We start from the raw sequence: 22,267 nt of genomic DNA, 5'->3' as shown, positions 1-22,267 counted from the left end.
AAAACAGGAACAGGGCAAGACAGGGCAAAGCGGAACAGGAACAGGGTAAGACAGGGCAAAGCGAAACAGGAAAAGTGTAAGACAGGGCAAAGCACAACAGGAAAAGGGCAAAGCAAAACAGGAACAGGGCAAGACACAGCAAAGCGGAACAGGAACAGGGTAAGACAGGGCAAAGCACAACAGGAAAAGGGCAAAGCAAAACAGGAACAGGGCAAGACACAGCAAGGCGGAACAGGAACAGGGCAAGAAAGGGCAAAGCACAACAGGAAAAGGGCAAAGCAAAACAGGAACAGGGCAAGACAAAACAGGAACAGGGCAAGACAAAACAGGAACAGGGCATAGCAGAACAGGAACAGGGTAAGACAGGGCAAAGCGAAACAGGAAAAGTGTAAGACAGGGCAAAGCACAACAGGAAAAGGGCAAAGAAAAACAGGAACAGGGCAAGACAGGGCAAAGCGGAACAGGAACAGGGTAAGACAGGGCAAAGCGAAACAGGAAAAGTGTAAGACAGGGCAAAGCACAACAGGAAAAGGGCAAAGCACAACAGGAAAAGGGCAAAGCAAAACAGGAACAGGGCAAGACAAAACAGGAACAGGGCAAGACAAAACAGGAACAGGGCAAGACAGGGCAAAGCGGAACAGGAACAGGGTAAGACAGGGCAAAGCGAAACAGGAAAAGTGTAAGACAGGGCAAAGCACAACAGGAAAAGGGCAAAGCAAAACAGGAACAGGGCAAGACAAAACAGGAACAGGGCAAGACACGGCAAAGCGGAACAGGAACAGGGTAAGACAGGGCAAAGCGAAACAGGAAAAGGGTAAGACAAAACAGTAACAGGGCAAGACACAGCAAAGCGGAACAGGAACAGGGCAAGATGCAACAGGAACAGGGTAATCCAGATGTCCTTGGAGTACATAAATGGCAATGAACCGACACTAGACTAAGAATACAACCGGTATTTAAAAGAAAATACGTAGGGAAGGTGACTGGCAGGTGACGGTAATCAAACACGAGGGGAAGCTAGTGAGGGGTCAAGACGAGAACGGAGCGCATGGCATGCTTAAACGAACAATGTCATGTCTGTCTCCAAACAAAAGACATGGGTATGTCATGATCCTGTCACAAGACTAAGAAAAACAGGACTATGATCATGACACCTACACATAGATATCTGTGAACTGTAGACTAAATCATTTCATTCTTTCTCAGGCTAACAATCAGACTCTGCAGGAGAAGATTTTGTTGGTCAACAGTCTGGTGGAGGCTTTTGGAAATGCCTGCACTGTGATCAATGACAACTCCAGTCGCTTTGGGAAGTATTTGGAGATGAAGTTCACCTCTGGAGGGACAGTGGTGGGAGCTCAGATGTCTGAATACCTCCTGGAGAAGTCCAGAGTCACAAACCAAGCTGTGTAAGAGTCCACACAATTTCATCAACTAGTGTGGATGGCTTATGATAGTCTTTCTGTCTGTCATAAGACTTTGAGAGATGCGTTTGTGTTAGACCACAGAAGATAGTTCCCTGAGTATTATGGCCACAAAACTTTAGTAGATTGAAAAGTGAATGCATTTTAGTACTCCACAATAGGCTGAAATGAAAGCATTTGTTCTAGCATTTTGTTTACAATACATTTGAAAGCATGGTTGAGCCTGATAAAAAAACTCAAGGAATAGAATGAAAATATTCACTTTCATTTTAGGGTTCAGATATTTTAGCCATTAAATCTGCTTTTTAATTTTGTTAGACAATAAATTTACAGATATGGCTCTAAATACATGGAATTTGTGCTTTTATTACTAAGTGCATTAAATCAAAATTGTTATTTAGTTTTTAACAAAGATACTGTAATTAAAACCATTTATTGCATTTGTTGCACATGCATATAACAAAGTGAAATGAGAAAACAATCTTGTAACACATCTAATTGTATTTAATGTATTCCTTCTTTAGGGGGGAGCGTAACTTCCATATATTTTACTATATCTACGCTGGACTGGCAGAGAGAAAGAAACTTGCTCACTACAAACTGTCAGACGTCAAAACTCCAAAGTAAGTTCCTGATCTGATAACAGCCTGCTGTTTTTATCACCGTCCTGCCCTGGCAACCTTATTCCAGTCATTCTGTTTTCTCTGTTTGTTTTCCTCAATTCCAGGTATCTCCACAATGAGAATGTTAAATTAGTGCCTGACATTGTGGGGAACAGCTTCTATAAAGAGCAGTTTGAGACGGTGGAACAATGTTTCAAAGTCATCGGCTTTACTCTAGAGGTACACATCAGTCCCAAGTTACATACATATACATAGGTTGACATACATTAACAATACATATATTTTAATGTTACAAAAATAAATAGGAAAAAACTGATTGTTTATTTTGATCAGTTAATTTTCAGCCTCACATGTAAATTATATTAGCACTAAAGCACTTGTGGAATACTATTAAAGTAAAAAAGTCCTAAAATTTGGACGACACAGTCATTATTTTTAAGAATTCTGCAAGTTAGGAGCTACATTTAAGATACTACCACAGCTCGATTTGGTTCTGTCGCCAGAAATTCCTTTATAACAAACTGAGGTAACACAGTCACCATAAGGTAATTTATAGAATGGAAATGTTTACATGAATTAATGTTTAAATGTACATAAATGTTTACAAGAGATAGGAATTAAAGCACCTACATACCAATGTAACGTTAGACCGGCCAGACACATTGGGTTTCTTGGACACACTCCATGAAAGATATCATAGTTTTTATCAAAAAAGCTAAATGTTATATTGTATTATTTTAAGATTTAGATTACCATGTGGAGGTTTGTTATTCTTAGTAGAAACCAAAATACACATTGCAATATAAACCCTTCAATTCATTTAATATTTATAGATTTGGTAGATGACTTAATGCATGAAATATATTTTCACACACGAATAAACATACTTAGAAATGGAATATAAACATCAGTTTGTAAGGTTTAGGATATATTTATTTTGAAAATACGTTTTCAAAACATATTTCAATATATTCAGCAGTGTTTCACATATATGTAAATATATTGCATTTCCGTATGGGCCCATACGCCCATAAGATAAAAAAGATCTGCTGATTCAAATTGCAGTTAAAACATAAGCTCTGGTGGTATTTAGACAATCTACAGACATAATAGGGACTTTAAGCAACAGCTGTGGATGGAATGGGAACAGTGTTTTGCAAGCCAACAATTTTCGTTTGTTGATAAGTATGTCAACTGTTGGAGTCTCACTTCAGGAGAGCTGACATAGACATTTGATTTGCGCGTTCGTGGCTATGGCAGTTGAATCGCCTACTTCCAGTCAGCGTAGCCGATCTGTCCTCAGCTGCTGCTTAAAGTCCCTAATATGTATTGTGTGTTATTAATCCTTCAACCCATATGACCGTAAAGTCTGTTTTGCTGAGGTTGGCAATCCTAATGATAACACTGACTTACAAATGTCATTTGTTTTGGCAAACGGCCTCAAATGTTCTTAGATTTTACAAATAATGAAGCATGAAGAATGCTGATGCTCTCTGACCGGGAGAAAGCCCTGCCTGTCCATTCAGGTTGACTGCTCTGAGCATTGTCGATGGCCTGTGTGGACCCTTCATGTAGAAGCTCTGACCCACTGCTCTAATGCCATCAGTATCCACAATTAACATAAGACCAATCAATGATGCATGCTGGGATACATTATCAGTGCCTAGGAAGGTCACATCATACTTAATCATGAGCTCAAAGTAAAGGAAAATGTCCCACAGTCATGATACTATGAAGAGCAACATACAGCAGTGGATTCCATCTCTCAAAATAACGAAATCTGAGTGTCCTAAAGACATGCACACACTTAAAGGTCTGGTGTCTGAAGTTTCGTGGCATCTAGTGGTGAGGTTGTGGTGTATGACACAGAACTAAGATTTTGTCACGTTTTTGCTTCTATGCCGAAGGACATAATGTATTTCCGAAAGGGCCACTGTAGAAACAATAAGGCGAATTCCATTTAAGGGGACCCGCGGTGTATGTAGATAGAAATAGCTCATTCTAATGTAATAAAAACATAACACTTCATTATGTAAGGTCTTATGTTATAGTTATGTATTTATAAAGTCGTTCAAGTGCAACCTTTGAGTTGGAAACTCACATTCATTTGTGGGAATGTCAATAGCGTCACCTGTTCTAATATGGTTCACATTTAAAAGGTCACATGAAAATAAAAAAAATCTGTTTGAATGATAAATTGGGCACAAATGTAATTTCTGTTCGTCAAGAGAGACGGCAGTATTCAGACTCTTGTGAGTGCTTTGACTGCTGTGACATTACACAGCACCGGATTCTGCCATCATCAGCCATACAATCCAATATACACACGTGTACATGTGTCACTAGTTGTCATGTCGGATTATTAAGCACAGGTCATTACTGCAGGCTTGGACTCTGAAACAAATATTATCAGAAGTGATGTAATTAATCATGTTATTTATGCTTCACGTCTCTTCTGTGGCATTTGTAATTCAATCCATGTTATCGATGCATGGAACGCTTGTTTATTTGTCTGTGTCATGATTTCATTAGGAGCTCGGCAGCGTCTACAGTCTCTTAGCCGGGATCCTGAACACAGGTGATGTCGAGTTCACGTCAGTCGCCTCTGAGCATCAGATGGACAAGAGCAACATTTCCAACATGGCAGTACTAGATAGCGGTGAGTCAGCACCATACTAGCATGTTTAGTTTTTAATGACCGACATAAGAGATCAGATGCAACCCTATAAATATACAATGCGTTGTTGTTTGTTAGCATGTTTTTGTACTGATTTCTGTGTGTTTGTGTTCGCAGCTGCATCGCTGCTGTGTATCCGTGCGGATGAGCTACAGGAAGCCCTGACATCTCATTGTGTGGTTATGAGGGGTGAAACCATCGTCAGGTCAAATACGGTGGAGAAGGCCATCGAGGTGCGGGACGCCATGAGCAAAGCCCTCTACGGACGTCTGTTTAGCTGGATTGTCAACCGCATTAACTCACTGCTGAAACCAGATGACCCAATAGGGTAAGAGGAACAGAGAAACTGATGGCTTTTGAATGACAAAACGAATAATGACAAAAGACTATCTGACGTAATTCTGTCTATTAATTCTTATGCAGGGATGAAGAGAAGGGTCTTAACATTGGTATCCTGGACATCTTTGGCTTCGAGAATTTTAAAAGAAACTCCTTCGAGCAGCTCTGCATCAACATAGCCAATGAACAGATCCAGTTTTACTTCAACCAGCACATCTTCGCCTGGGAGCAGGTACATGCCGTCCCTGATAAAGTCGTCTCCTTTAAGAGCTTTTGTGTGCCTTTGGGAGCATTTCAAGATTTTATTATCGACTGCGCAGTGTAACCTTATTTCCATCTAAATGGTGATAACACCTCATCATTTATCATTTCACAGGGTTGTGAGTGTTGGGGGGGTGGAGGGGGTTTGAATAGTCACCGTTTTCGTTTTACCCAGACAAGCGTGGCAATTCCCCAGACTGACTGGGTTGACGGCAGCCTTGAGGGGGAAAGTGATTTGGTGTCTCTAAACGTTCCAGACTAACCCATATTAGTGGCTTCATAAATCATTGGAAACGAGGGTTACGCCAGGGCGAGCTGAATGAATATTCTGCTTGTGTGTGAGATGGCTACCTTTGAACATTATAATGTCTATAGAGGAGACAAAGCATATAGTAAAACAATTAAGAACTTTTGCATTGCGACAATTACTTCAAACCTGCGTGACTTTCTTTCTTCTGCTGAATACAAAAGAAGATATTTTGGAGTATGTTGGTAACCAAACAACATTGACCCTTTTCACTTGCATTGCATGAACGCAAATGAGACATTTGTAAAAATATATTATTTTGTGTTCAACAGAAGAAAGACTCACATGAGGCTTTATACAGTAAATCATGACAAAAAATATTTTGGATGAACTATCCCCTAAAGTGTGCTTTTCAAAGTATTATATCTGCACTCAGAAGTATGCAGCCTTTAGTAAACACTAGAGAGTATCTTCGCTCTGAAGTCCTATGTTGCTTTGAATGGCTCTTGTTTTTTCTTCCCCTGAGGCTCATACGGTATGTAAGCAGTGGTCCTACTGTCCCCAAAATGAGGTTGTTCGCTGGATGACTTTACCCTTGGCTAAATACTCCACCAGAGATGAGATTTCCTGCTCATCACAGTTAGTCGCTCTGAGTTAGGGGGTCAGAGAGCTCCGTGCATCAACTAGCAAAGTTGTTAGAGACTTTAGTCACCTCTTTCAATATATAGAGGTACATTATGCATTTGCCAGACACATTTATCCAAAGTTAGCATTCAAACTTTATATTTTATGTGTGCTACCTGTTAATCAAACCCATGACCTTTAGTGCCGCTATCAAGATGGTTTACCAGTTGAACTACAGAAACACAAGTAACAAAGAGGATACTTGATCATTAATATGCATTGAATGCATACAAATGATTATTCGTCAGTTTCCGTTTGACCCAAATGTAAATTTACAAGTCTGTTAGTTATCTAAAACTTTTAATGATTTTGCAGGACGAGTATCTAAATGAAGACGTGGATGCTCGAGTGATCGAGTATGAAGACAACCGGCCTCTGCTGGATCTGTTTCTTCAGAAGCCCATGGGCATGTTATCTCTACTGGATGAAGAGAGCCGCTTTCCTCAGGCAACCGATCAGACGCTTGTCGGCAAGTTCTGCAATTGATTTACAGCTTCAGTTTTACTCACCTGGTGTTCCAATAAAGTGGATGAACAGAAATGTATTGAATTCTAGTTCTGTTCATTTCAGAGAAATTCGAGGACAACTTGAAATCTAAGCACTTCTGGAGACCAAAGAGGGTTGATCTGGGCTTTGGAATCAATCACTATGCAGGCAAGGTAGACATATTACATATTTAGACGAAACGTACATCACAAATAGATTTATAAAAGATAAAAATGCAACGTTTACCGGAAAAAAAGATATAATGTATGTTGTGAATGTGTCATGATCAGGTGATCTATAATGCCAGTGGGTTTCTGGCTAAAAACAGAGATGCTCTGCCGGCAGATATTGTTCTGCTGCTGAGATCCTCAGAGAATGAACTGATCCGTAAATTGGTTACCCATCCGCTAACCAAAACAGGTATGGCAATTGAAAACCTATATGTGTATTTAAACTTATTTGTGTGAAAGTTTCCAAACATTACTTATTGTAGTTTTTAAGAACTTTGTTTCATTGTTCTGTGTGTAAGAAAGCATGAAGTGATCCATCATACTGTATTATTATAAAGTCATCTTGAACAAAAGCATGTGCCACATGCTGTGACGTGCTGCCTCTTACTACAGATACTGTAATAATATATTTTTTTCCAAATTTATTTGAGAAAATTGGAAATTGTGTATTCAGCAATGCACTTTAAATTGACATTTATGGGGCAAGTGTGCTGGCGTTACAAATTAATGCACAAAATTATTCATTTAAAATATGTTGCAGTGTGGACATCATACTGAAATGTTAAACTGTAACTGTATAAGTCTGAACAAATATTTGTATATTAGTAATTGGGAATCTTGCATCCGCATCTACATCCTCGTGATGAATGAAGGCCGTTTGAGTGACACAGCTGGTTATATCCACAGAGATCCACTGCTGATTGTTTCCAGGGTGTCCACTGCGATTTCTAACCAACACTTCATTCACAACAATAGTCTTTTGTCAGCAGTTGGTGTATTGCGAAGCTCATTTATGTGTCACAGTTTCACCTCTGTGTCAGTTTGAAGGAAACCATTTATCTCAATGTCCTTGACATAGTTCACCTTTAGATAAGCATAGGTTACCTTGAAGAACATGTGATTGTAGATTTTTCCGATGTCTGTTGTTATTGCTGTGATGTGTGTGATGATGTTGTTTTTTTACTCCTTGCTCTCTCTCTCCAGGTAACCTGGCCCACACCAAAGGCAAGGCTGCTGGAACTGCTCGTATGGGCGCACAATCATCACAGCCCACCATTAACTTTGCCAAGGTACCCCAACTTCCCTTTCTCACGTCTGCCTTTGAGACTGGCTATGATTGGCTTTGCTCCTAGATTATAAAATATTAAGTGTCGATTCTAAACGTCATGTGTTAATGTAATAAGTTAAGAGTAATAAAGAAAACCTGACCTGTTTTCTAAAAATGTTACGAACCCAGGCTATTCCCAGCGTACTAACCTTTCTTCCCACTATTTTTCTTCTTATTTCTCTTCAACTCTTTGTTATGAATGATACGTCTCTCTAAAGTTGGAGATTCTTACGTTGCTCAGTACTGTATCGTTCAGTGAGGTAATGAATAGGTGCCTGTAGTATTTGTGCTATACAGTAGAGGGGCCCTGTTAGAGAAAAACTGTCCCTCATGCCAACCAACTGTGTGCCTAAGGTTTTCTGTATAGATCAATTGAGGAAATGGTGCCATTTGTTTCTGAAGTTATTCAATGTCATGTCCTAATGTCATGTCTTATTTATTTAACTTGTAAAACATGAATATGCCTCTTTCATCAGTGGAACACGAAGGAAATGTTTTTTTTTTGTTCATACAATGGAAGTCAATGGGGGCCGGTGTTGTTTGGTTATCAACGTTCTTCAAAATATCTTCTGTTGTGTTCTAAAGATATTGGCATGAGAAAGATCTACTTATAGATTTACTGTGATATATATATATATATTCCAGTCAAATGTTTCTATTACTTTGTTTCTATTATTTCAAATATTTGAAGGAAAAAATAAACATGTGACTGTATCAGTTAATGGGAGTTCATGAAGACACACCGGACACAAATGGCACACAAATTTCCTCCTCAATGTGACATTACCCGTCCATCTGTCCTGTAGCTAATGCATTTATAGATTGACTGATTAAAAGCTTGATTAATTCATATCATTCACATGTCTGTGCAATTAAGATGAATTGCCTTCATGTGTTTGTGCACTTGTGCTCCAGATTTAATGTGTCTTGGCATTAAGTACAATATTCCTTAGAGAATTATTAAGAGAACGCATGATCCGCTTGAAGCGGGTGGTACCCTGAAATGAATGAGAGTCTACACATATTGAAATTATGTTTTTGATGAAGACCTGCATACATTAACATTCATTTGCATAGTAAAACACGTCGTCTGTAAAACACATTTTAGATGAAAGATTTCACCCATTTTACACACTGACATGTAAGCACCCGTGTGAGTGTGTCATTCTGCTCAATGTTTTATGTTGTTTAAAGAAATATTTCACCTAAAAATGTTATCATTTACTTAATCTAACGGCGTGTTTTACATGAAGGATTGGGGTTTATTAAAACACAATGCTGTAATATGAAAAATGCAAAGGTTACACAATCTGATGAGACCTCGAACTGAGTCGTTACATTTTAATCCTATAATAGCAGAAGTAAGAAGTAAAATAATTACCTTTATTATATTTTTCACTTTTGGCTTATATATATATATATTCCTTTTGGACAAAAAAGAGCATGCTTTGTCTGTGGACACTGTACCTTTCCAAACGGGGATTGTGCAGTCAAAATAGACACGACCCTCTATTCCGTCAGTGCACTGTAGAAAACCTGTAATTTTACAGAATTCAACTGTTACTTTTTTACCTATTTCCATGTTTAATGTAAAAAACTGTAGTTTAATATCTGTTTTCCTTTTTTTAAGGATTTTTCAAACATATTTTTGAAATACAGTAAAAAAAACATAAAATTACAAAAAAGACAAGAGAAACTTATGTTTAACTTCTGTGTTTTCTATATGCTAAATGTTGTGTGTTTTTAAAGGCAGAGAGCACAGAGACCTCACACCACCCCAGAGAATCCACCAACATGAAGACACAAACTGTAGCTTCATACTTCAGAGTAAGACTTTGACACAAAACCCCTCTTCAACACACAGAAGACATTGAGTTCATATCTGAATGCTGCTTTTTACTATTTTCTTGCAGTACTCACTTATGGATCTGTTGTCGAAGATGGTGGCAGGCCAGCCTCACTTTGTGCGTTGTATAAAACCCAATAATGATCGGCAAGCTCAAAAGTTTGACCGGGAGAAAGTTTTGATCCAGCTACGCTACTCTGGGATTCTAGAGATTGCCAAGATACGCAGACAGGGCTACTCCCATCGCGTTCCCTTCAACAACTTCATTGAGAGGTCAGAATATGTCAACTTTAAGGAAATGTCAAAGATGTGTCATTAGGTGTTAGATTCTCAAAACTTCTTTCTTAGAAACAGAACACAGACATTTGCACTGCCACATTTCATGGCGTCACAACACATCACATTTTTGCACTTTCACTGCAGATTGCTTTGTTGATTATAATGGCAGCTTTTTAGTTGTTGTCTCTGTCTAGCCAGTCCCATATAAAAATTACTTGGTTAAATACTTCAGGGGGCTGATGTGATGCCAGAATCACATTTAGAAAACATAGAACACATTTTCCTTAGTTGAAAAGGCCTACTTTAGGCTCTCTGGCACCAGAAATTATTATTCCTGTGTGTTACATTGTTGAAATCTATCCAAGGTGAAGGGTGCACGTTTATAGTAGTTATCATCATGTCTATTTTTTCAGGTATTCCATCTTAGCATTTAGAGCTAATGAAGAGCCAGTAGTCAGTCCAGAGACCTGTGCTGCCATTCTGCAGAAAGTTGAACTAGAGAACTGGGTTCTGGGCAAAACAAAGGTTTGTCAATGAGAATTATTAATTGTTGGGTGTTTCTACATTTACATTTACATTTAGTCATTTGGCAGACGCTTTTATCCAAAGCGATTACAGATGAGGAAACATTGGAAGCAATTATAACAACAATTTCTTTATTTATAAAAACAAAAAAACACTGACATTTCCCCTGAAAGTCATTTTCACATCTTAAATGATGTATTTTGAAGTATTTTGTGACAAAAATGAATTGTGTTAGAATATAATTCAACACTTCTTAAATACGATATATGATTTGCATAATTTCCAAAATTGAATCTTGTTTGGAAATTATTTGGTTGATTAGATTTACTGACACTGTTGTCTTCTTGGAATACAATTGCTAAGAAAACTATATTTGGGACAAATAGGTAATTGTGATGGTTCTACAGTAGTGTTACATCTGACGGAGAATCATAATTAAAATAATATTTTGATAATTTTGTCAGACTGTAAGTAAGGGTTTCATGTTTACAAATCTTTAACATGTAAACAATAATAGCATGCTTCCCAGATATTTCTTGAATATTCGAACAACAATCAAGCCTTGGGACCTGCCAAAATAAACATCCAACTCCAGCACTGATGTTTAATAAGGCTCGTAGCTATTCATTGGCTAGAGTTCTAAAACGTGTTTGTTTGTGTAAATGCTCAGGTATTTCTTAAATACTTTCATGTGGAGCAACTGAATCTGATGGTGAGACAAACCATGGATCGAATCATTCTGGTTCAGGCGTATGTACGTGGCCGGCTGGCATTCAGACGATACCAGCAGATCATGGAGAAACGAACACAAAGTGTTGTGTTATTGCAGTCAGGTGAGATTATGTCATAGACACAATATTATCCTTAAAGCTTTGCTTTTAACCAGAATAACTTATCTGGTGAAGCTGGTCATCCAGCAAGACCTTTCTGGCTGCCATAATAGATTAATGTATTTAAGTTTTGAAGAGCACAGATTCAGATGTGTTCTCCATGCAGTGTGCCGAGGATATTTGGCGAGGCAGAAATACAAGGCATTACGAGAAGAGAAGAACAAAGCTGCGGTGAAGATCCAGGCCCATTACAGAGGACACAAAGAAAGGAAAAGCTTCCAAAGAAAAAGGTAGGAACTATTCTTATTCCACAGACAAATATCTTTGCATGAGATGAAATACGTTTGGCTATTATTAAAGCGATCACCCAAAAATAAACTGTCATCATTTATTCACCTTCGTGTCATTCAAGACCTCTATGTCTCTTCTGAATGTATTTAGTGAATTGCCTCTGTGGTTTTGTGTTCATTCAAAAGAAGTCAATGGGGTAGTTTTATTATCAACATTCTTTAAAACTTCATCTTTTGTGTATTGATGAATTCGTGCAGGTTTGGCCTGACAGATGGCGAGTTAATGGTGATACAATTTGTATGTCTGGAGGAACTGTCAATTAAAGATCCATTGGTTTAAACACAAATGAAAGTCAAAGGGTTTACTCTTTATTTTCCAACGAATCACCTGAAGGAGATTTGAATGCTATGTGAAATAGGTTTATTATAATAAATGATACCATGGTCTGTTTGAATACTGGATTCTGATTGGCTGGAAGGTGTGCATTAAAACCCTTTAACGCACGGGTAGCTCCAGTCAGTTTGAATACATTTTAAATGAACTAACAAAATAACTGTAATTATTTTTACCTGTTTGATCTAAATTTACACTGTAAGCATCGATAAAGGCTTGAACTTTGCAAATGACCATGTTGTAAGTTGTATAATACACAGCTAGTCATGCATTAAAACCCTTTAACGCATGGCTAGCTGTGGATTATCCCTTATATGCACAACTGCTTTATTATACATAGGGAAGCCATGCAGAAAGAGAAAGCAGAGAATGAAGAGGAACCAGCGGAGGTCCCACCAGAGCCAGAGTCTGATCCAGTTTCAGAGGAGTCGCAGATAGAAGGAGTGGAAACAGATGATGCTGAGGGAAAAGCTGCTGTCGTCCTCCAGAGCAACTACCGAGGCTACAGAGAGAGAAAGAAATACAAAGAGCACCGAGAACAAAATAAGACCTTGTCTGAGGATGAGCTGGCCGCTTCCTCGTCCACCCCTGCAGAAGAAAATAATTCTGGAGAAGATCCAGATAAACAAGAGGAGGAGCCAAAAGAAACAGATCCAGATAAACAAGAGGAGGAGCAGAAGGATGAGAGAGAATCTGCTGGAGAAACAGCTAATGGAGACCCTGAACAGGAAACCAAAGCAGCCACAGTTATCCAGAGCAACTTCAGAGGTCACAAAGAGCGTAAACGGCTCCAAGAAGAGGGGAAGTTGCCTGTTAGAGGACAAAAGGAGAATCTGAGTCTTCCAGATGAGGAGGACCTGCCCATTCCAGATCCACCGACACCAGAGGAACTCATGCAGCTGACAGAGATATCAGGACATGGAGTCGAGGAATCCTCAGGAAATGAAGAGAACAAAGGCGCCGTGGACTTGGCCAAAGCAGAGACTTCAGAACATGATATTCCCATTGAGGAACTTCCACCTCCTTTAGAGGAACTCGAGTCGGGTGAGACTGTCGCCAATTCATCAGGTGCGGATGAGGAACACGCAGCCACTATTCTCCAGAGCAACTTTAGAGGTCAACAGGATAGAAAGAGACTTAAAGCAGAGAGAGAGGCAGCTAAAGGAGGAGAACAGAATGTAGCAGAAGAAGGGGGTGAGGAGGAAAACATTACAGATTATGATGTTGAACAGGTGGAGGTAGATGGTGTTCAGACTGGTCTGTATGATGAGGAGCAAGCAGCTATTAAAATCCAGAGCAACTTCAGGGGTTACAAAGACAGAAAGAACCTGAAGGCCTCAGCACAGCTACAGGAAGATGAAGCTGAGCAGTTCTTTAATCAGGTGATGATTCCAATTCATTTTCAAATAAATAAAAGGATTTTTTTTTCTGCCATCACTTGCCATTTTCACATTTTAAACCTGTTTGGCTTTCAGAATGTCCTCGTGATATTTTATGTAGATCATTCAAAGCACCGATCCAGCAGCACTTCCTGTTTTACATTTTGAACATCACACAAACGTTAAAACTAAAATAAAACAAACCGAAAACTTAGAACTGAATAAAAACAATGTAACAAACATCTTTGGTAAAAAAGAACTAAAACAGCAAGTGTTTCTGGACCATTGTTGTTTCTTCTTGCGTATTGTTCAACACCATCTCACTACAAAAATGTAACTCTTTTATGATGTGGCAAATTTCTCTCATTCAAATGAATTTGTACGATCTCATATATTTCAATCCGATTTGCTTTTTCACCAATGACATAAGGGGTGGGATTCAGTATTGTCTTTTCTAGTAATCATACATTTTTGTACGATTCACAACATGTGAATTCATACGCATAAGACACCTCGTAGAAAATCTGCCAACCAATGTCATTCTTGGTAAGCAGAGTGGTTGCCGAGCAACCATGTTTCTAGAGATATTTTCAACTTCAAATATGACTCGTAATCAAGGACCACAACTATCTATTTTAGAAATGATGATACATTTTGCATTACATAGAAAAAATGAAACCAATACAGGTTTGGGATGAGTAAATGGTGATGAACTTTTTCAGTATTGCGTTAAACATTAGATTCTTGATTTGTTAACATTTTTATAGAAACAAAATTCAGTTGTATAGTTCTGTTTATCTTTGTAACCCGTGCAGGTATCCAAGAGCTCGGAGGAATACCTTACTTTGCAGCAGAAGTTGAATGAAATTATCCTCGCCCACCAGCTCAACCCCAGCAAAAATGGGATGTTTGTGAAAGGAGAAGGCGTTAATGCTTTAATGGGATGTTATGGAGGTAAACCTCTACCATTTTTTACATTTACAACCAAACTAGAACAAAACCTTTTTTGCAATACTTGATTTTGATTGGTTCCAAGGTTTGTCATCTCCGCTTTGGGGTCCTGATCAACTTGTCAGGGTTTAGTTTGCAATAACAACCAGGTGTACATTATTACATGTCTCATGAGACAAGCACAAAAAAATTCAGACATGCGGTGAAGAGTGCTTTTCACAGAGCGTGCTTGAAAATGTTTACATACTGTATATGTATTCAGCGGGGGCTTTTATCCAAAGTTACTTGAAGAGAGAAGAAGGTCCTTCATGTTGCAGAAAAACTGAAGGTTTAAACTGGTGTTATTTGTGAAGGACAGGTACCTTAGACATTTGTGTTGTTTTTTGATGGTAGCTGATATTTTCTGCTCGCTTTAGTGCGGTGACTTTTAGACAGTTTTTACAGACTAGTCTGCTTCAGGATAATATAGAAAAAAACTCAGAAAAAAATTGTATGTTGAGTTCTAAAACAAGCAAATTAAAGTAAACTGCAAGCCTTGTTCTACATTTCATTCAATTTTTTTAAATGAATTTTCTAACAGCTTTGGGAGGAGAAAGCCCAGGAAACAGCAGGGAATGTTTGATCGTTTTATTTAATTCCTGTTTCTCTGCAGATTCTATTATTCCCCACGTGTGCTTTGTGTCCGAATGAAACAAGATTATCTGTCAGGTGTGATTATATTTTCTGTGTTGTTGGTTTGAGATGTGCTGCATGTGACAGCTAATCTTTTCTGACATGTTTTTTTTCTTCAAAAGCCAGGTCCGTGACTTTAGTGCATTGGTACCCTAAAGTATTTTTGTCTGACACGAAGGAGGAATATCAGAAATCAGAGAAGAACCAATGAGTGTAAAGCAATTAGTTTTCGGTCATCTGTCATAAATTTAATTATGATTTATTGTCATTATCATGTCTTTAAACTCAACACAGTTGTAATAAATAATGGTAAGCAGAATCAGTTCCTATTGTTTTAACACAGAAGTGCCCTTTGAATGGCAATCATATTTGTGTGTACATGAAAGGTCTTTAAATGCTAATCACATTGCATGTGAAAGTGCCCCAGCAATTACAGCCAGCATTAATATAAGAGCTGCAAATTGGCAATATTCCTCTGAGCAATCAAGAGTTACTGATGACCTTTAAAGAGACATGTTCAATAAATATGACAAACTCTCCAGCCTGTGTCTGCTACTAATGCTGGACATTGATGAATGGCTTTACACCTAACTCTTCTACAGACTGAATAGTGCTTAAGTAGCAGATGCTATTAACACAGCTCATTTTTGTACTTTTAGATCTTAATATTTAAGAAAGTCAAATTTGGTAATAAAGCTATTCAGTTTTAAGAGGTGTTGGGACCATATGGCAACATTGCATGTATCCTTTCCTGAAAAGGCAATCCAGAAACGCATTTGGAAAAAATAGGCTTAAAACTGAACAGTGATATAACGATCGAACGATTGTTTTTTTATCTAATTAAATTGCTCTATATGTGTTTATTTGAGTGATGTGTTGTGAGCATTGCAACATGCTAATCTAAATTATTATTGCAATGAATTAAGTGACCCCTGCTGTACTTTTTTCTACTTCTTATGTACGTTTATGGAACATACTGTGACTGATAATTACAAATAGAGAGGCCCCAGGGCTAAACCATGCTGTACGGTCTGTTCGATAGGAACAAAAGTCAGAGGTCAGCTGGATGTTTTGTCCTGCTGATCCTATTCAGAAATCCGGCCGTCTGTTTAAAGCAACGGTGCTCCCACGAGGGGATTATTTGTTATATTCTCTTTCTTTCTGCATCTACACAGGGGACCTTTGTGCTAAATCTAACACAATATCGCCAAAGGGTTTATAAGTGTTCAGTTCCAAGGTCAAAAATCACTTTCACACTTCGCAAAACAACATTTTGCTTCCCTGAAGGGTAATTTGAAGTGTTTTACGTAAGAATTCACCACTGATAGTTTTAGCCTTTAATATTTGTGGTGTGTTTTAAACCAACAGTAGATGCCAAACAACCACGGACGTCTCGCAGAAGCCAGGACCCCAAGACCCTGAACACACCAGAAGACTCCACATACTACACACTTCTTCACGTGAGTTCACATCACACATGCTCATCGGTGACACACACATTATCTGAATGTGATCCAAGAATCAGCACTAATGATCTTCTCTTATTCTGGCTCTTTTCTAGAGGTCTATTCAGGATGATAAGAGGAGATCAAGAAAACAGAGGTGAGCACACTTTGGCGACCAATATTGAGTTTGGAAATAATGCGTCTTTTTAACAAAACCTGCAGTGTTGCTCTATGACCAACTGTCTCTCTAAGGAAAGTCAAAGCAGTCAAGGTCATGTATGTCAAAATAAATGTTATTTAAATATATTTATATGAATATATATATATATATTCAATATTAAGAGTTTGGTTCCAAAATGTCATGTTTTTATTATTTTATCATGTTTTTATTGTGTAAGTAAGCTGTTTTTTTTAGTTGTTGTGGCTTAAATCATATGCATGCACAATAAAAAAATATATATTTTTGATAAATCGTAAAAACGAAAACTCATTTTGGAACCAAACTTGTCCTATATTTGCGACCAACAGCTAAGATATCAACTAAAATGTTGTTAAAATTGTGCAATAACATTTTATCGGGCATGTTGGCAAGATACCTGACAACACTTAATAGAAAGCCCCTCCCCCAGGTAATCATTAGTCCGATGATTGGCTCTTGTTACTAAGAGGTGGGACTTATCCATATCAAGATTATTTTAGTTTACGAAGATTAAAACTTTGAAAATGAAATTGAAATCAAATAAAATACTGACCCCAAAAATATTGGCAAAATTAAACTTATTTCAGTTTATTTTGAGAAAAAACATTTCAAAGCACTAAAATTATAGTAATACATTTTTTTTTACAAAACTACAATTAAAATGAATTAATCGTATATAGCAACATACAAAATCAACAAATAAATGAAATGTCAAAAGCATATACAAAAAGTAAAATTGATATAAAAAGTTAAAATCTTAAAATAAAAGCTCATTTAAAATATTAATAAAAATACAATCAAAACTATAATAACTTGACCCATATCATAATAACAGAACTAAGGCACATTGTTAATATTTAGTCTTTGTCTATGACAAATATAGAATAATAGCTTAAAGCATGCTGCATAGAAGACGATGTATACTGCTGGAGTATGCATAGCTTAATACACAGTAGTTTCTAACAGACCTCAACCTCAGTACAATATCTAATTCAGCAAGTGCTGTCACATTTTCAAACTATCATATTGTTAATAGAGATTTTTTTGAATGCTATTCCAAGTATGGTAAAAGCAGTACAGTATGGAAATCTGGAAGAAGAAACGATGTACAAATACACATCAACAATGCTGAACGTTATGAGGAATGAAGCATTGTATGCTGGAGTGACAACAAAATTACTTTTGAACACTAAACATTGCACATTTAAGTCAGCATTAAATGTTTTTCTCAACCATTAATTGTAAGATGTATTCCTGTAACAGAAACAACAAAATGTGAGACTTTAATTTCAGGCATCGGAAATTGATTGAAAAATAAGTGGTCGGTTCATTACAGGCAGTTTGAGGAAGAAAATAATAGGGTTGCGACTAAAAGGAAAACTCATTTCAGAGGCGAATAAAGTACTTGCACTTTGATGAAAGTTTCTGTAATTGTCCTCAAAGGCAAACAGTGCCAAATCTTTAAGTTTTATTTTCCACACTTACGACAAAAGTTTTAAAGATCATCAGACGGATCATAATTATGTGAGGTAGAAAAATGGCAATCTTATCTCCAGGCACAAGTTTAATGGCTTAATGTTAATTGAACTGCTACTATCAAATCCATCTAGCCAATAGCCAATGAAATTATATTTGTTGAATATTGTGTAGTCTGGAGCATAATATAGTGAAAGAACAAGATATTAGAATTATATTAATAAATTATATTAAAAGTTATGTGTATGCTGAAACTAGCATGCTATGAGCGATTACTGTAACATGAGTTTAGGGTTAGTATGAGAGATGAGCAGTGTCACAGTATGTGTGTGTTTGTGAACATGAATCTGGACCGCCGTGAGCACAGCTGATAGGGGATGACATCAGCACATCAGTGACAAACAGCTGGGAGACACTCCGAAGTGCAGCAATGCTTTATAACAGCTGAGGGAGAGAGAGAGAGAGAATCAATCAAACACTTCTGGTCTCACTGTGTGTGATATTTCAATGCACACTTTTCCAGGTAAAATAAATGTTTGTAACAATCACCGCCCAATAATGTTAAAATATATTCCTTTTACAAAAAGAAAAATAGTTGTTTAGTATTTTAGGCTACTGTTGCCAGGATTGCCTGAAATCGTGTCAAAAGTTATTCTGCACTTTAAAATAAACGACGGGTCGTTTCAACCCGGAAAAATAGACAAAACCAACTGACGCGATGCTATACATCCTAAATAGTATTTGAAAATAGAATTGGTATGTCCCGAATAGTAGTATGTTGAAAAGAGTATTCCAAGTATTCTCAGATTGTCGAAGTGCAGAATGATGCACACTCTAATATTAATATAATTATGAATGGCTAGTTTAGTAACGCTCAACTGCATTAATGAAATTAAATAACTGATGCATCACTAATAATAAAGGTACAGCGAATAAAATTTAGCGGCATCTAGCGGTGAGGTTGCGAATTGCAACCAATGGCTCATTCCACCCCTTCGTTTCGAAGCACTGCGGTGGCTGACACCGAACAAAGATGTCATCAGGTTTTCGCTTCTTGGACGAAGGAGATAACGTTTTACGAATTGCTCTGTAGAGCAGTTGATCCGTTCAGGGCTACTGTAGAAACATGATGAATTCCATGCAAGGGGAACCGCAGTGTATGTAGATAGAAATAGCTCATTTTAAGATATTAAAAACGTAACACTTCATTATGTAAGGTCTTCATACACCTACAATACAAATGTACAGACAGACAGACAGAGAGATAAACAGAGACATGACCTGCATCAGTAAGCCAGCGGAGTGGAGTGATACAATTGACAGACCGCAGGCCCTGTGAAATCATTGGTTTCATAGATCGCTGTTTTCATTAGTAACTCTGCCGATAGGCCCTGAGACTGTAAATAAAGTCCATTGAAAACAAATTTCCATTCGAGTCCATCACTGGAGAAGAGCCTGTGGGTCGACGCTTACATCACACAGAACAGCCATGCGTGTCACTTAACTCTCTATAATGGACTCATTCAATTGCAGCCTGTTGATAAAAAAACATTGATGTTTTTTATAAATAAACATTGGCTGAAGGCAAACAGGGTTTTCTAAAAAGAAAATTCTTACAACTAATTAGTTAAAGGAACAGTTCACTTCGTTCTTCTGTGTAATGGTGCCATTTTCATTTTTGGGTTCCTTTAAGTACTTATTTGGGAAGCTCAGTTACAAATTTCAGTTTTCTCTGTCACCATCAGCCCCAAAAGGCTGGACAATGATGACCAGTACTACCAGGATTTGTCCAGCAGCAAAGCACCAAGCTCCCTGCCCAGTGTCAGACGCCGGTCAAGCAAACAGAGAGCATCCATGCAAAGGAGTTCTTCTGAGATACAACTATCTGATGTGGCTGATATACCCAAGGATCCAAAAGAAAAGAGGTCAGACGGCGTTTAACATCAGATTCGACATGTTTATCAAATGTGCTTCTCAAGACACTGACTGCATATTGCCATTTGGCAGCCATGATAAATGTGACCACACGTGTTTTAGATCCAGATATGAAGAAATGAATAAAACTCCTCATTTCTTTTCTTCTGCACAATAGATGCTTGTCCTTGTGTTTTCATTTCCTTGTTATGTCATGCTTTATCTCTTTCTGCAGGCACTCGTTTTCTAGAATGCCCTCTACAGAGAGTCAAAGTGAAGACAACCCCTATGACTACAGGAAGATACTGAGGAAAACCTCCCAGAGACGAAAGCTCATAACCCAAGCTTAAACCACTGGACAGAGACGTGACATCCCCCGGTGTTTTTTAACTTATGTATTCTGTACATGCTTTACGGGTGGCCCAGCAAAACATGCCATGCCAGTTTGACATTTGTCTATCATTACCTCTAAGGACATATGAATGATTTCCAAAAAAACACTGACCTTTGTATGAATAAGTAAACGAATGAAAGCCTTTTTACCTCAACACTTAATAATCAAAGACTGAATGTTTGAATGGATAGATGCAAAGAGATATATTGTTTCCTATAACATGGCATATGTGTAGTCCTTAATTAAATCAGAGCTAATGAAAGTCTGTCTATGACTTTAAAGACCATTGGTGAATCTTAATTTTATGCTTTAACGTCTGTCTTGTTTGAGCTTTTTTAAATTGTACAATCCTGCATGCTTTGGGGTATCAAGTGTACACAAAAAAATGTCATAAAATATTCAACATAATAATTACCCAGACACTCTCAATTACATAAAAGAGCATGTTTATGGTGTACACGGATGTAAATTATTCTTAAATAAATATATATTTCAAGAGTTCGGTTCCAAAATAAGGAAATAAGTTTTTTTTACTGTGCTTTACAATTATTATCAATCAAACTGCAGTTGGTTGGTTTTATGCCATAATAAACAAAAAATACAGCTAACTAACACAATAAAACACAACAAAAAACATAATAAAAAACATGATTTTTTTAAATTCTTGAAAATGTTAACTCTTCATTTACTTGACTTTACTACCTGCACAGTTACACTTTAATTATGTGTATCATATGTTTTCTGTCTTTATTGTAAATATGATGATAAATGATGTCACTGGACAACTTGTGATACATTATTCTTGTACATAATGATGGTTGTTATACCCAAACTGCATTAAGGTTATGAAATATAATAATTTCTTATTATTAAATTTCACTTTTCTTAAACTCTATTAAATGTCTTGTTTTTGTATGTATTGCTTTATCAAGATTGTGTTGGGTGTGGATACAGACTAGTACATGGTATTTTTGTTCTAGATTTTAATGTGTCAGTGGCACTATAACATTTAAGTGTTACAAGAATTAGAATATGGAAATTGGACCAGAATGTCTATAATGTAAACACTGTCAGCTATTTCCCAAACTGCACGTTTTTCCCAACTGAATGATTATTTCAATTCATAAAATAAATTAGTGATTTATTATTATTATTTCCATTAGTTATTTTTTTTGGCTAACCATTTTTTTTGACCTGCAAATACGTCTCTACCAAAAACCATCTTTACGTTCAAGGAAAAAAGCTTTTTGTGTCAATAATTTCTGCCTCCTACGACAATGTTAAATATGTTCCCTGCGTTACTATGATAAGCCATTAACCAGCGTAAGTGTATGTGCCTTTGCGCGCGATTATAAAAATATATAAAAATATATTCAGATAAGGGAAAGTGTTTTTGTATTTATTCAGATTTTTCTGTTCAAGTTTTAAACCTGTGTCACAACGGGAGACATGTCCTCAACATTGAGAACTGGTTTAATGCATAATGGAGGAATAAATATGTACCACAGATCTGAACGCCATGGTCCATTGAGCATCCAGCCTGGACTGCTGCTCTCCTACTGAGGAGGGAGTCTGTTTCCTGCTGGAGGAAAGC

At 37.4% G+C, this 22,267-nt stretch overlaps 1 protein-coding gene across 1 annotated transcript in view; it reads left to right on the top strand.

Moving 5' to 3' along the window:
- The window catches only part of myo3a (myosin IIIA), a 60,021-nt gene extending 38,454 nt beyond the window's left edge, over nucleotides 1–21,567 (top strand). Inside the window, exons 15-36 of the mRNA XM_079447606.1 lie at nucleotides 1,207–1,409; nucleotides 1,949–2,047; nucleotides 2,152–2,266; nucleotides 4,580–4,706; nucleotides 4,842–5,052; nucleotides 5,148–5,295; nucleotides 6,571–6,724; nucleotides 6,826–6,914; nucleotides 7,032–7,161; nucleotides 7,956–8,041; nucleotides 8,298–8,339; nucleotides 9,829–9,906; nucleotides 9,993–10,198; nucleotides 10,618–10,729; nucleotides 11,400–11,562; nucleotides 11,726–11,849; nucleotides 12,584–13,625; nucleotides 14,438–14,576; nucleotides 16,614–16,705; nucleotides 16,807–16,847; nucleotides 20,111–20,290; nucleotides 20,515–21,567. Of these exons, the coding sequence (XP_079303732.1) occupies nucleotides 1,207–1,409; nucleotides 1,949–2,047; nucleotides 2,152–2,266; nucleotides 4,580–4,706; nucleotides 4,842–5,052; nucleotides 5,148–5,295; nucleotides 6,571–6,724; nucleotides 6,826–6,914; nucleotides 7,032–7,161; nucleotides 7,956–8,041; nucleotides 8,298–8,339; nucleotides 9,829–9,906; nucleotides 9,993–10,198; nucleotides 10,618–10,729; nucleotides 11,400–11,562; nucleotides 11,726–11,849; nucleotides 12,584–13,625; nucleotides 14,438–14,576; nucleotides 16,614–16,705; nucleotides 16,807–16,847; nucleotides 20,111–20,290; nucleotides 20,515–20,629 (3,696 nt within the window). The 3' untranslated portion in view covers nucleotides 20,630–21,567. The remainder of the gene's footprint in view (nucleotides 1–1,206; nucleotides 1,410–1,948; nucleotides 2,048–2,151; nucleotides 2,267–4,579; nucleotides 4,707–4,841; nucleotides 5,053–5,147; nucleotides 5,296–6,570; nucleotides 6,725–6,825; nucleotides 6,915–7,031; nucleotides 7,162–7,955; nucleotides 8,042–8,297; nucleotides 8,340–9,828; nucleotides 9,907–9,992; nucleotides 10,199–10,617; nucleotides 10,730–11,399; nucleotides 11,563–11,725; nucleotides 11,850–12,583; nucleotides 13,626–14,437; nucleotides 14,577–16,613; nucleotides 16,706–16,806; nucleotides 16,848–20,110; nucleotides 20,291–20,514) is intronic.
- Nucleotides 21,568–22,267: the final 700 nt, after the last annotated feature.

The sequence above is a fragment of the Barbatula barbatula genome (genome assembly GCF_947034865.1).
Source record: "Barbatula barbatula genome assembly, chromosome: 23".
Classification (NCBI taxonomy): domain Eukaryota; kingdom Metazoa; phylum Chordata; class Actinopteri; order Cypriniformes; family Nemacheilidae; genus Barbatula; species Barbatula barbatula.
Note: the sequence above shows the minus strand (reverse complement) of the source record. Positions and strands in the feature narration are given on the sequence as shown.